Genomic DNA, 17987 nt, shown 5'->3' on the forward strand with positions numbered 1-17987 from the left:
TTTCTCTGTAAAAACAAAAAACAAAAACCTTGCCTTTGAAAATGTGAGAATCATATCTGCTCATAAAGTCACTCTCCAGAAAGAAAAAAAAAGCAAATGGATTTTTCTAAAATAATCAATGAGTAACGGAGGCAGTGCCCCAATAAAGAGTTGGGAAACAGCCTTCTCTGACCTTGAGCTAGCAGATCTGTCCTAGCATGGGGCTGCATTTGCATTAGGCTCTCCCTGCTGCCTCGTGAAGCCCACCTACCACAGGTCGTCAGAGGCTCAAAAGCCAAGTGCATGCTCCTGCCAGGCTTCTCCTCAAGGAAGCTGGATCCTGCTCAGGACTCCTAAGTGCTTTTCCTGTGGTCCCAGGGCTGGTGACAAAGTGCATTGCCAGAGGATGTGAACAAAGGCAGACAGCAAGCCCATCGCTCCAGTGTGAGTTAACGGGATGAGTTACAGCACAGTCACTTTGTAGGAAGTTGAAGTACTTTGAGGCATCTCTCCTTATTCCTTTTGCTTTCTCTTTCTTTCCTCACAGAGTTGAATATGGTCTTGGTTATCACCTAGTAATCGCGTGTGTGTGTGTGTGTGTGTGTGTGTGTGTGTGTGTGTGTGTGTGTGTGTGTGTGTGTGTGTGTGTGTGTGTGTGTGTGTGTGTGTGTGTAGTGTCTAGCAACTACATAGTCCTTTCCCCATCTTGATCCTGATCCAGTGGTATTTCTCATGGGAATCTGTATCCTATCCTATCCGGTCATTCCCACAGAAGCTGAATGAAGGTAAAGGCACACTGAAATAACTTCTGTGTACTTCCCTTCTGTACTACAGGGCTTGTCTCTGAAACCACTTATCCATGCTGGGAGATGGAAGAGGGGAACTTTCTAATCATTGATTTTGACATAAGATGCTAATGAATATTTGAATAGGCCTCTGTTGTGAGAATCACTGGAGAATAAAACACAACAGTGTTAAGAAGAATCTAGTTATTCTTCAACTAATGTGTGCATCATCAAACAGGGGAGTTTTGTTCTTTCCTCACTGCACAACTCTTTTTTTTTTTTTTTTTTTTTTTTTTTTTGCCAGTCCCGGGCTATGAACTCAGGGCCTGAGCACTGTCCTTGGACTTTCTCAAGGCTAGAGCTCTACCACTTGAGCCTCAGCACCACTTCTGGCTTTTTTCTATGTATGTGGTACCAAGGAATTGAACCCGGGTCCTCATGCATGCTAGGCAAGCACTCTACCACTAGGCTAAACTCCAGGCCCCTCACTGCACAACTCTTAAGCACCTGCTCCTCTTGAACATTTGTAAATGCCCAGAAGTGTGGAAAAGGAAAGACAGTTGAAAGTTTCCCTAGTTAACCAGTTGTTTTTTTTTTTTTTTTGCCAGTCCTGGGGCTTGAACTCAGGGCCTGAGCACTGTCCTTGGGCTTTCTCAATGCTAGAGCTCTACCATTTGAGCCGCAGCATCACTAACAACTTTTTCTATGTATATGGTACCAAAGAATAGGACCCAGGTCTTCGTGCATGCTAGGCAAGCACTGTACCACTAGGCCAATCTCCCGGCCCCTAGTTAACCAGTTTTAAAGAGATGAATACTGAACGTTTACTCCTTTAAAAAAAAAAAACAAAACTAAAGGTGCATGTGTGTGGTCATGATGCGGTTTGAATTAATGGCTTTACTTGCTAGGCTAGAGCTGTACCACTAAGCTGCTCCTCTATCCCTTCCTTTCATTTTTTTGTGGGTCATAGGGCTTGAACTTGGCCTGCATGCTGTCCCTGAGCTCTTCAGCCCAAGGCTACCTCCTTACCTTTGAGCCAAGCCCCACTTCCATTTTCTAGTGGTTAACTGGAGATAAGAGTCTCACGTCTATGTGCCCGGCTTGCTTTAAACCTTGATTCTCAGATCTCAGCCTCCTGAGTAACTACGATTACAGGTGTGAGCCACCGTACTAGCTCTATCCCCCTTTTTTGCACTGGTTATTTTTGAGATAGAGTCTTGTATTCCATGGACTTCAATCTATTTATGCATCCTATGAAGCTAAGATAACAGGCATGAGCTACTTTGTCGAGCTTTTGGTCATGAAAGGATCTGAAAATTTCTTTGCCTAGACTGGCCTCCCAAAAAGCTAGGATTAGGAGCTCGTACCACTGGCTTCAGCTTTAAAGCAGAGGATTTTGTCAGAAAAAACTAGAAGCAGGAAGAAAGGAAAAGAGGAATCTAGAAAAGATTTGTTCCTACTTATTATTATATTATTATTATTAAAGAAAGAATGTCATGCTGGATGTGGTGGCTCATGCCTATAATCCTAGCTACTCAGGAGGCTCAGATCTGAGGATCATGATTCAAAGCTACCTCAGGCACAGAAGTCCATGAGACTCTTATCTCCAATTAATCACCAGAAAACCAGAAGTGGCACTGTGGCTCAAGGGGTAGGGTGGTAGCCTTGAGCTGAAAAGCTCAGGGACAGACTCCAGGCCCAGAGTTCAAGTCCCATGACTGACAAAAAAGAAAAGAAAAGAACAAAAGAGAAGGTCATCTAAATTGGGTGGGCTGGGGAGCTTGATAAAGTACTTTTTTTCCCTCAGAGTTCCTATCACTTTTTCCTTCTCCAAGAGGTAAGTCAGGGCCAACACATCCAGGAGCAGATCCTAACATGATGGGTGGAAGATATCTCTTTTGGAGATTAAGGCTTATCTTTCCCTGGAGCCTGTCCCTCACCCATCCAGCATTCTCATACACAATACCAATACTTTGTTTAGCAACCTTGTTAAGAGTTGATGGCTTAAGGGTCCCTGGGTAGCATGTTTTTTTTTTTTTATTTTACAAGATCTCCTTCCACTGAAGTTCCAAAACCCTGTAGGTGTGGCAGGTACTTAGCCTTCATTTCAGTCATCTGCTGGGTTAGGAAGTGAAGTCATACAATAATTGTCTATTTCCAAATAGCAATTGCATTCCAGATCTAAAATCTGTGTTCCCTGCGCTGTATGTGCACAGGGGTGCACCTAGCCAAGTCCTCGCTTGCTGGATGGCTAGGGGCAAATAATTCACCTGTCCTCATTCTAAAATGGCATCGAGTTTGTTATCTCCCAGGAACTGTGACATCCAGTTCTGGAATCTGCTGACAAATCCTAATTGAAAGGCTCATGGAAGATCACTTTATGAGGAGAGGAAATACTCTGCCTGCTTGGCATGAAAGTGGCCTCTGTCAACACTAGCCGCTGAAAGCAATGCAAACTTCAGACCAGCAAATCATAAAGAAAATGTAAGAAAGAATGCCCTGTGACCCACTTACATTGCCATGAATGCCATGCCGTCTAAAAAACAAGCACAGTACCTCTACATAGAGAACAGCCAGAAGGTAGAGCACAGAGGGCCAGAGCAAGCCAGCCCTCACCAGCAGCATGCACGGCCAGCCAGCACCCACCTCAGCCCCAGCTGAGAGGTAGTGACCAAGGGCGGTGGAGCAGAAAAGCCACATATTGTACCAGTCTCCCGCTTGCATCCCCAACAGAACCATCATGTCTACCTGAGGACAACACCACAGGTACAATAATGGCACAGCAGAGTTTTTAGGTAAAGGCCACTGCTGAGAAGGAAAGAGCACACACCTCCCTTGCATCCCCTGGAGGGTGGCAGGTCATGGCGCCCATCCTTCCCCTCCATTGCCATTCATCACCTGTGCAGTAGCAGGGCAGCGAACATTCCAGACACACAGAACCTAAGCCCCCACAGTCTGTGGGTACCTGGGAGGAGGCAGTGTTCCTGGCAGGGCATTACAGAGAGGCTGCCAGCATTTGAGTTAGCCCAGCCCAGGTTCAGACAGGGCTGAGGCAGGGCCATGACGGGAGGATGAGGAAGGGTTTGAGAGATACATACGAAAGACAGAGGATCCGGCCAGACTTCCCACTTTCCGCACGTCATTATCTAAGGACAGAGGGATGCAGTGGGTTGATTTCAGAGGCAATTCAGGAAAGAGACCCTCTTGTGGAAACCTCTCAACTTTAACTCTACCCGCCCACTTCCTCCCCCGCCACCTGCCCCAGTACCAATGAACCCTCTAAAATGCAGGAAGTCAAAGGGGAAACCTAAATAACTTGATAACTTGTCCTTTCAGACTGAAAAATACATTCCTCACCCCTAATACATTGGACAATGTGATTTGCTCTTTTGAACTGAAAGCTTTTCTTCCTCTAAAGTGGGTGTTACAGTCATTTAAGAGAGGCAGAAACCAAAAGCCAAAGGAGTTTAATGGCTTGGCCAGGGTCCATAGCAGAGGTCAAAAGAGGAGACAGGACTTGAGCACAGGTGCTCTTCCTGAGATTCCCCCGCTTGGCTGCTAGCTTTGGCTTGGGAGCAGGGGTACCTGAGCAAGCAGTGGTCATGATGGCTGGCACTCCATAGTAGGTAAAGGCTCCATTCTCAAAGCGAAGGCCTTCTTTACCAACCTCTACCTCCACTTTACCCTGTAGACAGGAGAAGCAGACCGGGCCACAGTGAGCACTTCCAGGTCTATTTTTGACTAGTACCTAAGCACTTTTGCTTGCATCACATGTAGATTCACATTTTTATCACAGAGCAAAATGTGAGACCTATTTAGATTTCACAAACGGTACTTTCAACTTTGTGTTTCTGAGACAGGACCTTGCTATATAGCCAAAGCTGAGCTAGAACTCTTCATTCTCTTACCTCTGTTTCCCAAGTTCTAGGATTATATGCATGCACCAGTATGCTTGGCTAAGGAATAAAGAGGTTTTATTTTTTTGTATGGAGATTGAATTCAGGGCCTAACAGACACTCATAAAGTGCTCTATCATTTTGACTAAATCTCTAGCCCTGTAGTAAAATCATTTGTTCATTTTCCTATAGCACCATCTAGCTATAAACAACCAAGCTCTTCTTAAACACAGTTATGATTCTTCTAGAACATATATCCAAGCACTAGCAAAGACAGAGTCTCATACACTGCTTCACCATCACAGTCAGAGCTACATGTCATTGAGGCAAAAATCTAGTCTCTGAGGGAGCTTGTTGGATTCCTATAGTGACAGTAAATGTGAGCATATTAATGGAATGTAAGGCACAGTGTAAGTGGATGGATCTGACGCTGTTAGACACATGACATGGACTTGCATTTAAGTCAGTTCCAGCAGCCCATGGGATCTGTAATGTTTACTATGCATTTAAAGATACATAAACTTTGAGGTTCAGAAGAATTATTTGGTCAAGGTGAGTTGGGAAAGGGCAACATTGGGAATTTAAAGACAAATTTTTATAATTTCTGAGGGTTATGTATTTCAACTATATTTTATTCCTTTCAGATTTTATTTGAAAACTAAGGTGCTTTTTTTCCTGAAATTTTTTTAAGCACAAGATGAAGGATTGTATGGGTTTATGATATTACTGTGAGAATAAAGCAGGACCCCATCTCAATTTCTAACAGTGAGTAATATGACTTTGTTCTTGTTTTGCTGGGGCTATTTGGAAGGAAGTACGTGGTGTTGGACAGGAGAGGCTGAGGTGTAATGTAACAAAGAGGCCATTTCAAATTAATATGAGTCTTAGCAAGTTCTTAGCAGCATCAGTGCACTTAGGGGCTATATGATTCTGCGGGGAAGAGACAAGGAGTCAGGGATGGAGCTCATTCAAGATGGTTTCCAGTGTGCACCTGACATTTAAGACAGGCCAAACAGGCACTTAGGGAGGTCCTTATAGGAATATGGGGAATGCTATCATTGTCTCTTCCTTGTCTCTGAAAGAGAGAAGAAGATGCAGAGTGCCATAGACAATGAATATAATCTACCTGTCTCCAAGGACCAGTGAAATGACAGAGAAGGTGAGAGTTTAGATCCTCAGAGGAGGGTTGAACAAGAATGGTCTGAGGTTTGGGAGGCAGTTGGCAGGTTCACGTCAGGGAATGGACAGCTGAGCTTTCAGGTACTCACAGGGAAGTGCTTTTGGAGGTTCAGAAACAGAGGTGCTTTGCTGGAGAGCTAGTCTTTTCACCCTATCCCCAATATCTGAATGGTCAGATAATAAGTCTTCCATGCCTGGACTCCTCCTGGGAGCCACACAGCTGGTCCTGTCCACCATAAGGAAGCCAACTATCTTGGCACAGGCACCAAGGGAAGCAAGCATTTCCCCTTTACGTGGGAGATGCCTTCCTGATGCCCTGAGAGATTCCCTGACTCCGCCACTCACCTGAAGAAGCAGCACAAAATAGTCCACGGGGCGGTTGCGCTGGTAGAGGTAGTGTTCAGGAGCCTTTTTATTCCTGTCATCAAACTTCAGCTCCTGGATCACGTTGGGATGTTTCAGAAGCCGCAGCAGGATCTTCTCCGAAAGGTACAGAGACTTAAAGGGCTCCACTTCTAGAGGACAGAGGGAGGCAGGGCAAATCAGCACCTCTCACACCTGTCCATCCTGCAGCAGCTGGGAGGAGTGGGAGGGGCAGCTGAGGACATCTAGAATATACCTTTGCATACTCCTGGGCACCAGCCTGCAGGGGCTTCTGTCCCCTCTTGGGATGAAGGAATAGAAACATGAATGTGCATCTCAGGGCCTTTCCCTGCCGTCTGAGGATGTGGCCGCTTACATTATATCTCAGGAGAACTGGCCACCCCATTTTAGAACTGTCCATTTTCATACTAATTTTCTCTCTGGACGCATTTAATGTTGGGCCTGGATAACTAAGTCATGTTATCAACAAAGACATTAATAGTACAACAGACTGAAATACAGAGAATTGGACCCAGCCTATTTGAATGTGATATGTCTGTTGGTTGAAATGAAATCTCAGGTTTGTAAAGGCAGTTAATTATTTAAATGGTAAGTTGTCATCACTGAATCAACATTTATGAATAGGTACTAATATAGTAAAACATAATTATATTAAACAGATATAGGTACTTTGCTCTAGAAATTAGCCATTGGTTTATAGAAACCTAAGCCTGGCATGATGGCTATAATTCCAGCACTTGGGAGGAGAAGGCAGGAGGATACTGAGCTTCAGACTGGCCTGGGTTACTAAATGAGAGCCTATCCCTACAAAATTAAAACATCAATAAAAAAAGAAATCCATATTCATAATTAAATCACATGTTGAAAATTCTAAGGAGGTTCTAACTTCAAATTTCTTACATTTTTATTAGCACCTGGAAAAAAACCAAGCCAGTACCCATTACACACTCAATAAATATGCTGGATTCATTAACTACTGACCATGTGATAAATAAGATCACTGCAGGTTAATGCATTAATTAGGCATGGACAAGTGGGTCAGAGAGTTGAAAGATAAACTCTACTCTTTTCTTAAGGAATTTAAGGTCTAGGGCTGTGAGTTTGGCCTAGTGCTAGAGTACTTGCCTAGTATGCACAAAGACCGGTGTTTAATTCCTTGGTACCACATACACAGAAAAAGCCAGAAGTAGTGCTGTGGCTCAAGTGCTAGAGCTCTAGCCTTGAAAAAGCCCAAGGACAGTGCCCAGGCCCTGAGCTCAAGTCCCAGGACTGGCAAAAGAAAAAAAGAATTTAAGGTCTCAGACCTTAGAACTCATAATCTACCCCCAACCCACGCCCCCCCTTTTTTTTTTTGCCAGTTCTGGGGCTTGAACTCAGGGAGTCTCATATACTTTCCTGCCTGGGCTAGCTCTGAATGACATTCTTCAGATCTCAGCTTCCTGAGTAGCTATGATTTTAGCTTGAGCCATTGGTGCCCAATTTTCATAGTATACTTCTATATTTTCATAACTTGTGGTTCAAAGCCTTTACAATCAGTGGAATAGAATGGACCCCAGGGTCTTGTCAGTGCATGGGATGATGCTTTTCTTTCCTCTGGGACAGATGTTCTGGGATCTGAGAGGGAGGTTGGCCTCAGACTCTAGCAAGAAAGCAGCCAGGGGTAAATTACAGTCATGGTTTCTTTAGCTCTTTCCTCAAGCAGTCAAAAGAGTCGGCGTAGTACTCACTTCCAGTGAAGACGATAACCTGAGGCTCATTATGGTAGTACATGGCCTGCTGTCATCCTGTTAGCCAACAGAAGGTTCTGCCTGGAACAGTGACTCTCAGTGCCAGCCAGATGTTCGGATGGGGTTGGAAGGTGTGATGTGTGTGGGGCCTGGTGCCACCTTAGATCCTGCTAGAATGGGTCTAGGGTGGAGACTAGAGGAGGGTGGAGGAGGTCTTACCCGTGGCCATGAAGCGGTGTGTGGCCAACAGGAGCTGCGGGGAGATCTTTACTCTCATCTCCGAGTCGGAAAGCTTGAACAGGGAGAAGTCGTGTCGCTTCCTCTCCCGGTGCGGGACCCTCTGTTTTTTCCGATTGTCAGCTGCAGTGTCACAGGATTACAAGCCATCTTAGGGTCACTGCTGGATTTGGAGGCTTTCCCATGGAAAATGGCTCACTTCACTTACACGAGTAACCAATACAGGTTTGATTTATATATTTGCCTCAAGTCCCCTTCCTTTTTCCCTCATAAGACTGTCACTTAACATCATTCCAGAAGAATTCTCTCCACTTCCTCCCTTCATTCCTTTGATATTTTTTCCTTTTGTGCCAGTCCTGGAGCTTAGAGCATGAGTGTTGTCCCTGAGTTTTTTTGCTCAAAGCTAGTGCTCTACCACTTGAGCCAGAGCTCCGCTTTCTGGCTTTCTGGTATTTAACTGGAGATAATACAGGCATGAGCCACCATTGCTTAGTATCCCCTTGATTTTTCTTTCTTTCTTTTTTTTTTTTTTTGGTTGGTCAAGGGGCTTGAACTCTGTGCCTGGCGCTGTCCCCAAGCTCTTCAGCGCAAGGCTACCACCCTATCCCTGGAGCTACAACTCCACTTCCCATTTTCCAGTGGTTTATTGGAGATAAGAGTCTCACAATCTTTAGTGCCCAGGCTGGCTTTGAACCTTGATCCTCCGATCTCAGCCTCCTATGTAGCTAGGATTACAGGTGTGAGACACCATGCCTGGCTATTCACTTGATTTTTACCAGTGGATCTTTGGAACATTAAGGTTGTTCAAATGCCTACTCATTCTAAATAATCAACTACTCACACTTTAATGTGAATGTCCTCCCCAATTTACCTACTGAGAAAGCTGGACAAGAGGGATGAGGGATGAGGTAGAGAAGGGGGCCTAGAATCAGGAGTGTGAGGTCATTTCTGAACTCAATTCCTGTCTGAAGGAGACAGCCTGGCCAGTTTCCTGGAGTAAGGCATGACATGGTAACCTTCCTGTTAGTTTTGTCAAGGTCTGGCCTACCTTTAAGTTTGGTTCTTCTTGGTGTGCAAAGGGAAGGTTGCTTATTTATTTATTTTTTCTGCCGTAGGGTACCAGCAGCCAATTTCTGTAAGGTTGCTTCTAGTAAACTAAGAACTTTTTAACAGAAAGGAATGGCTGTCTCAGAAGATGAATTTCAGATGAAATACTTCCTGGTCTTGGAATCCCTTTCCATGAAGAGAACATGCTTTTGTAATTTTGGAACACAATGCTTTGAAAAGGCACAGTAACTCAAGCACCACTATCAGCAGAGAGGAGTTCAGGTTGCCCCTGAGAAGCAGTAGAGCCGAGGGGAAAGAGAGTGGGAAACAGTAACAGGAGCCAGCCAAGGGCACAGCCCCGGGATCTGGGTTGAATGAGAAACTTGGAGGATTTGCTGAAAGATGTGAGGGAGGGAAAAGCTGTACCAAAGATGGCACATTTACGGTTTGGCTTAGGTGGGATGGGGGCAATGCACAGCCATCTCCCTTACTCACTGATGCCTCAGCGTGAGTAGTTTTAAGGGAGCTGGACAGAGATGACACAGGAGACACATGGGCAGAAACAAGGGCAGAAAGACCTCTGTCCCCCTCCCTCTGCTTGGGGCACACTGTTTTATTTAGTCCCCTTTCCACCCCAAAGAGAGTACACCTCCTTCTCCTGGTCTGGGCTCTGTTTCTGGAAGGTTCTTTCTGAGAACACTAGGCTAGTATGTTCCCAGTGATTCAAGGTGATTTGAGGTAGGGCATCATGCTGTGGCATCTCAGGCAGAGGTGGCTGGCACACATCAGCACACAGGGCTTGTTTGGGCAGCCTTTCACATGGGGTATCAAACGAGTCTATCACCGAGACTCTGGGGGGGAAGTAAGATGATCACGGAGCAGCCGGCCTTGCACTTACTGTAGAGGTCAGTTTCATCCAGGATCTCAGACTTGATGATCTCCTCTATAATGTCCTCCAGCGTGACAATGCCCATCACTTCATAGAAGGGGTCCCCTTCTCCCTCGTTATTCACACGCTGCACAATGGCCAAATGAGATTTTCCTGGAAGAACAAATGAAACCATCATTACCTGTCTGGGTGCACTGAAACACTTTCTTTCCCTTATGAGAAGATGACACAAAGCTTCTGTGTGACCAGTATAAGGACTAAAACTCCTTCTAGGTCCACCTAAAACATATGAAATTCGCATAGAAGCCTGTTCAAATGCAAACCTTATGCTTTATACTGTGGCGCATTGCTTAATGATAGAGCAGCGTCTCAGCTATACTGTTGGTTGCATTGCTATTTGAACACCCTAGAGTGTAACTATGCAAACTAAGATGGCTGTCATGTCCCTAGGCACAATAGTCATATGGTTATCACCATGATATACACAGTCTATTGTTGACTGTGGCATCGCAATGTGATGCTTAAATTTCACAATTTTAATGGACACCTGTAGTGGTGCTTATTTACAGAGTACAGTCCAATGGAAACATGTGGCAGGAACCTATGCCCAGGCCACTGTGGCATTGCTCATGTGAATGATAAACCTTTATTTATTTATTTATTTATTTTTTTGCCACTCCTAGGCTTGAGCTCAGGGCCTGAGCACTGTCCTTTCTCAAGGTTAGAGCTCTACCACTTGAGCCTCAGCACCACTGGCTTTTTCTATGTGTGTGGTACCAAGGAATCAAACCTGGGTCTTTGTGCATACTAGGCAAGCACGCTACCACAAGGCCAAACTCCTGGCCCCCCGATAAACTTTTATTAAGCACCTGTTGGAAGTTGATTTTTCCTTCATGCTGAGATATTAGAGGCTGTGGAGAGTTCATTCTCTAAAGGCCAACTGCTCGGCCCCTTCCTAGGCCCTGCCTACTCTGAGTGACAGACCGGCAGACCCAGTGAGGCAGTTGGATTGCCAGCACCTAAAAACACTCTAAACTCAAAGCATGACTCTTGCTCCAGAGGCCACTGCCACTGGCCCTGACAAGCACAGGACTTTTGCCATCATGAGCCTGGTGAACTCTAGAAGACTGCAGCCCCTTCCACCACAAGCCAGAGGGGAGCACTTCCTTCCCTTGGTTGCCTGAAGACCTGAAGCTGGGCAAACACAGGCCTTCATTTGCATAAGGGACTGCCATGAGTAGTGCTTAAGGGCTCTGCCGTGATCAGTACCAACACAATCTTTCATCTGCGTGAGGGGCTGGCCCTGATTGGTGTAAACAGTTTGTAACACTGGCTTTCTGGCTACCTCAGGAGGCTTGTGTGGCTTACTATGTGAGAAATTCTTTCCTGTGCTGCCCTCTTGTGTTACAACATTAGGTCCAAATGAAGATTTTTCTTGAGTGGTCTTCCTTGCCTACTTTTTTTTTTGCCAGTCCTGGGCTTGAGCTCAGGGCCTGCGCACTGTCCTTGGACTTTCTCAAAGCTAGAGCTCTACCACTTGAGCCTCAGCACTACTTTCGGCTTTTTTGTATGTATGTGGTACCAAGGAATCGAACCCGGGTCTTTGTGCATGCTAGGCAAGCACTTTAACCACTAGGCCAAACTCCCAGCCCCCCTTGCCTACTTTTGATTTTCATCAGTAGTAGACTGGCCAAGCTGAGGAAAAGGAGAAATGGCAGCAAAGGGCAAAGGTGAAAGCTGTGATGGAGCAGCTAGAGCCATTGTGGTGAGAACAGCAGTTGGGGGTGGGGGGAGCCATCAGCAGGAGAAGCAGACATTGTACTACCCAACAACCTAATAATAACTGTTCATGTTGACTGAGCATTTACTATGTATCAAGCTCTCTTTGGAGCACTTTACATGTGTTGACTTGTTGACTTCTTATGCAAAGCTCCAAGTACTTTTTTGTACCTGTATTTACAGATGAAAGAACCGAGGCAGGGATTGGCCAAAATACACACCCAAAGTTGCAGAGCCTACAAGAGACAGAGCTGGATGGTAGATGAAACCTGGTGACTGTTTTTAGTCCTTACCTAGGGACTGGAGTCTAATATAATGGCTATGTTTCATATCAGTGTATTTTTCTCTGCAGTATAGATAAATTTCCCAATCGTATTTCTGAAATGCAAATCTTTTTCTTGGTTGTGAGACATTTAAGGAGATATCTGGGGTACTGACTCAGATGCTTTTCTTGCCAAAAGAAGAAAACAAAGGAAGTACAGGCTTCATCAGCTTTTCTTGGACAGTTTTAAAAGTAGCCCACAAGAGGGACAGCCAATCTTCCAGATACATAAGTAACCATTAACATTTCACTATGTAGCTACCTTTTGGGAGTTTGAACTAAAGTCAGAAAGATGAATTTAAAAAATTGTAGAACAGCCAGGTGCGGATGGCTTATACCTGGTAATCCTAGCTACTCAGGAGGCTGAGATCTGAGGATCATGGTTCAAAGCCAGCCAGGGCATGGAAGTTCATGAGACTCTTATTTCCAATTAAGCATCAGAAAATCAAAAGTGGTGCTGTGGCTCACGTGATAGAGTGCTAACCTTGAGCTGAAGAGCTCAGGGACAGTGGCCAGGCCCAGAGTTCAATCCCCACTCCTGACAAAAAAAAGTGGCTCTTCCTTGTCTATGTAACCGCATGCCCTGCTACAGTAGTCTACAGACTGCCTGGATTTCTCCCAAGTGCCTTTCTGAGTCTTGCTTGCACTGTGGCCCACCTCTACCTCATTTCTTCTGTTCTTTCAGCTCAGGTGTCAGTTCTTCCAAATAGCTCTCCTACCTTGGCCCCATTCAGAATTGCCCCCTTTGCCTGGTTGTCCTAAGCCTTTGATAACTCGCTAAGAGCATTTATCACAATTTATCACCTACTTTTTGTAGGTGGCTATGCAGTGCCCAGGTCCCCAGGACAACGGGATTACATACTTAAATGGGCTTCTTCATACATCAGACAGCTAATAAGGACCTGATGAACTGAACTAAACAGAAAAATACATAATAATCTATAGTTGGTATGACAGAGAATATTAAAATGGATATTAGAAGTTGTTTATTTATTTATTTATTTTTTGCAAGTCCCAGGTCTTGAAGTCAAGGCCTGAGCACTGTACTTGGGCTTTCTCAAGGCTAGGGCTCTACCACTTGAGCCACAGCACCACTTCCAACTTTTTCTACATATATGGTACCAAGGAATTGAACCTGGGTCTTCATGCATGCTAGGCAAGCACTCTACTACTAGGCAAAACTCCCAGCCCAAGAAGTTTTTTTTTATTTGCCAGTCCTGAGCCTGAGCACAGTCCTTAGGCAGTCTCAAGACTAGAACTCTACCACTTGAGCCACACTACCACTTCTGGATTTTTTTTTCTATGTATGTGGCACTGAGGAATCAAATCTGGGTCTTCGTGCATGCTAGGCGAGCACTCTACCACTAGGCCAAACTCCCAGCTCCCCAAGAAGTTTTTTAATTACAGGTCTCTGGAGACATGGAAGGTAAAGGTAGCAGGATTGTGGTCTGAGGCATATTCAGTCAAAAATCTATCTGAACAAAAATATACAACAAAACCCTAATAAAACCTAGGGCCACACTAGGGGTGTGGCTCAAGTGATAACACAGCAAGCATGAAGTCCTAACTTCAACCACCCCACCCCCCAAACCTTGTATTTTGATTGAATACTATTGTTTTAAATTAAAACTTAAGCCCTGCACCACTTTGCTAAAATTATCCTTAAAAAAATAGGATCACATCCTCCCCAAATGGACTGAAGTCCTAGCTTAAATTAGATTATGTTAATTGTTACAGTGTGTACAATTTAAAGTTTTCTTGTTTGTTTGAAAGTTCCAACACATTTTTCATAAACTTATGGCACCTGTTCTCAGTTTTCTGGTAACATATGCTAGCAGACGATAAACAAATGACTAGTACAATGGAAAAACTTGGAAAAGTGAGTGCTTCAATTTTTAAAAATTTCAATAACTGGATGTTTCTTTTTGTAATACGGAGTCCAGAAGATGCATATAACAGTCACATTTTCTCTCTACGAATGATGAATGAATATGATGAAATGAAATTAACAAGTTTTGCTGTTGCTGTTGTGTAGAGCACTATCACATGAAAAAAGGCGTGACTACTCTATATAATCAATCTGAGGATATAGCAAGCAACAGATTTGAAGGCCTTTATATAATATTCAAGATAGGACAGTGTTCTATGTAATCTATTTAGAAATATTTTGTAATCAGTGCACTTCTTTGCATGCTCGTGCTAGGACCTGAACTCAGATTACTCTTGCTTGGCTTTTAACTCATAAAAAAAAAAAAAAAAAAAAAGGTCAGCATGCTACCACTTGACTGACACCTACACTTCTGGCTTTTTGCTGGTTAACTGGAAGCAAGACTCTTTGGATTTGTCTGCTTGGGAGGGCTTCCAACATCAATAATAGTATGGGGAAACTGAGGTGCTGGTGGCTCATGCCCATAATACTCTAGTTACATGGAAGGCTGAAATTTGTGGATTGTGTTTCAAAGCCAGTATAGGCAGATAAATCCAAGGGACTTTTCACTTTTCTCATCTCCCACGCAGCAAAAATCTGAAGAGAAAGCTGTGGCTCAAGTGTTAACAGTGCCTACCTTGAGTAAAAACCACTAAGGGACAGCTCCCAGGCCTTGAGTTCAAGCCCCTGTGTCACACACACACACACACACACACACACACACACGAGATATAACTGTTTCAATGTACATATAAAATTGTCAACTTTAAGAATTCAATAACTCCTGGGTGATACTGGGACAGTTACATGCAGAAGGATGAAGTTGATGATTACATCATATGAAAAGAGTGGGCCTAAAAATGGGCCTAAAACTCTAAATCTAAGCATAAAGTGTTTTAGAAAAAAACCTAAAAAATTGTAGGGTCAGGAGTGTGGCCTAGTGGTAGAGTGCTTGCCTCGCTTGCACGAAGCTCTGGATTTGAGTCCTCGATACCACACACACAGAAAAAGCCAGAAGTGGTGCTGTAGCTCAAGTGGCAGAGCGCTAGCCTTGAGAATGTCCAAGGCCAAGGACAGTACCCAGGCCCTGAGTTCAAGCCCCAGGACCGGAAAAAAACAAAAACAAAAAACTTGTAGAAGAAAATAGTAATAAAATTGTACCTTAGCATAGGCAATATTTTCTTAGCTAAGACAGCATAAATATGATCAATAAAAGAAAAAAAACAAATAAGTTGGATGTCATGAAAATTAGAAACACCTATATATCAAAGATGTCATTAGCAAAGTGAAAACAACTCAAAGACAAACAATTGTTACAAATCATTAGATAAAGAACTTACATCCAGTATATATAAAGAAATATTACAACTCACAAAAACAACACTCAACTATAAGGTAGACAAAGGATTTAAGCAGATATTTCTCCCACAAAGACATATAATGGTCAAGAAACACATGAAACACCTTTTTTTTTCCTTCAAGCATCCTTATCATTAGGGAAACGCAGATAAAAATGTGAATGAGACCTCACTTCATATCCATTGGGGTGGGTATAGTAAAAATGAAAATAATAAAGATTGGGGAGAGTGTGGGAAAACTAGAATCCTCAGTCACTGTTCATAATTTCCCGATATCTTTTAAAATGTGAAACATAAATGATCATATGACCCAACAATACCCCTCCTAAAGAAATGAAAACACATGGCCAGCATTATTTGTGATAGCAAAAAAGTAGAAATAATCCACATTTCCAAACAAATAAAATATGGTATATTTGTACAATGGAATATTATGTGGCTGTAAAATTAGATAAATGTTGAAACTATTATGAAATAAGCCAGACACAAAAAGCCACATGCTGAGTGATTCTATTTATGTGAGATTTCCGGAATCAACAAATCTACAGAGGAATAAAGTAGAACTTTAAACTTTATTCCTTGCTGAGAACTTGAGAAAGAAGGGAATGGGGAGCGACAGCTGCTATAACTCTATGAATATGCATAGTAAGCATTTATGATTTGTGAATTATACTTCTGTGAAGTTATTGTTAGTTGTATTTGTGCTGGTACTGGGTTTGAACTCAGTGGGTTGCATTTTCACCCAGGGCTGGTGCTTTACCCCTTGAACCATACCTCTACTTCACTGGAGATAAGAGTCTCATAGACTTGGCTTTGAACTGTGATTCGCAGATCTCAGTCTCCCCAGCAGCTAGAATTACAGGTATCCCACCAGCACCTGGCAGAGTAATTACCGTTTTAAGAAAGCCAACTGTACTGGGCACTGGTGGCTCATGCCTGTAATCCTTAGCTACTCAGGAGACTGAGATCAGAGAATCACAGTTTTAAGCCAACTCAGGCAGGAAAGTCCATGAGATTCTTTATGTCCAATTAATCACCAAAAACTGGAAGTGGCACTGTGGCTCAAAGTGGTAGAGTGCTAGCCTTGAAGGGGGAAAAAAAAGCCAACTGAGAAAAATAATGCATGACTGAACAGGAAATTAGCAAGGTTCAATGTCACAAGCCACAAGCCACTGTAATATCTCAGCCACTTTGAGAACCCCTCAGCAATAAAGTCACCAGCACTCACTGACCCAAGCTAGGAGTCATTTTAATAGTAGGGTATTGAGCACTCTCCACCTTTGGGCTGATAGAGAGCATGCCCCGAGCTTCAGCGGGACGGAGCTTTTAAAAGTGAACACCACACATAGGTGATCATAACTGCACATGGGTGGTTGTCACCATATGCTGTAACTTCATGATGCTCACAGTCAGTAACCACAAGGATGAAACCACATGCAAGTCATAACCACGCAGGTGGGGAACTCAACTTACCAAGTCACTGTTTCTGGGAAAGAGCTGGCTCAGGACCTTTTACTATTTCTCTTCCATGGATGAGGGCTGTGATTGCTTCCTAATGGCTGCATGGAAGGAGTGACTTAAGAGTTTGGCTATTTCCTTTCCCCCTCCTTCCCAGTGCATAGGAACCGTGGCTTCTTTTGTTGGGTCATCCCTCTATAGACTAGCAAACATTTTCAAATGCCTTCATAAAGCTATTTAGCCCATTAATTTTGGCTTTCCTCCAGCTTTCTAGAAAAGTGAAATGTCTGTGAAAATAATGATGACCCTATTTACAGAGGATTTCCCAGTTGGTCAAGAGTACAGAAGTGCTTGGCATTTAGTGAGATATTCTGAAGCAATTCCCATCTCCCTTACTGTGATGCATTCGGGCCCCAGCTTGCTCCAGAATCTTCAGAAACACACACGTCTCGTGCATCTCTCTAAACAAGCTGACTTCCTTTTTGACGTTCATTAAGAAGTCCTTACTCACGTGGTGGCCATATTCCTTCATGGATCACCAGTGCAACCAAGATGACACGTGCAGAAAAGCAAAGCCAGGCTGCCTTGCAGATGTGGAGCCGCTGACTATGCAAAATGACTTGCTTTGTGTGCCCTTAGTCACGTCCAGAGCCATGGAGCCCTGGCAGAATCACCCTCCCACTTTCTAAAAACAGTCAAAGACTGGCAAGACCAAGAACAAACTGCATCACATTAAGACATAGTAGAGGCAAGAGCAAAGTCTCATGCATTCTGTGGCTCTGAACACCAACAGATGGAAAAAAACACAGGGTTGATGTAAAAGATAAACAGTGAATTCGGGGCCACATGTTTGCCTCTGAGTTGTAGAAAGCATGTTTTATTCTGGGTTAATATCTGGCATGTGCTTTGAATCTCTGACATGTTCCCACGTCTCTCTAGCAGCCCCATTCTGTCCGGATGGCTTGCTGGCTGCACTTGGCTTTTCTTGACTTCTTGTAGCTGCGGGCCCCATAGCCTTCC

At 43.9% G+C, this 17987-nt stretch overlaps 1 protein-coding gene across 1 annotated transcript in view; it reads right to left on the bottom strand.

Annotated features, from left to right (window-relative positions):
• Cnnm1 (cyclin and CBS domain divalent metal cation transport mediator 1) overlaps positions 1–17987 on the bottom strand; it is a 48745-nt gene that overhangs the window by 16518 nt on the left and 14240 nt on the right. Inside the window, exons 2-6 of the mRNA XM_090345522.1 lie at positions 10133–10276; positions 8170–8310; positions 6185–6354; positions 4350–4449; positions 3863–3910 (exon numbers count right to left, since the gene is read on the bottom strand). Of these exons, the coding sequence (XP_090201648.1) occupies positions 3863–3910; positions 4350–4449; positions 6185–6354; positions 8170–8310; positions 10133–10276 (603 nt within the window). The remainder of the gene's footprint in view (positions 1–3862; positions 3911–4349; positions 4450–6184; positions 6355–8169; positions 8311–10132; positions 10277–17987) is intronic.

The sequence above is a fragment of the Megascapheus bottae genome, chromosome 15 (assembly GCF_031878675.1).
Source record: "Megascapheus bottae isolate mThoBot1 chromosome 15, mThoBot2.hap1, whole genome shotgun sequence".
NCBI lineage: Eukaryota > Metazoa > Chordata > Mammalia > Rodentia > Geomyidae > Megascapheus > Megascapheus bottae.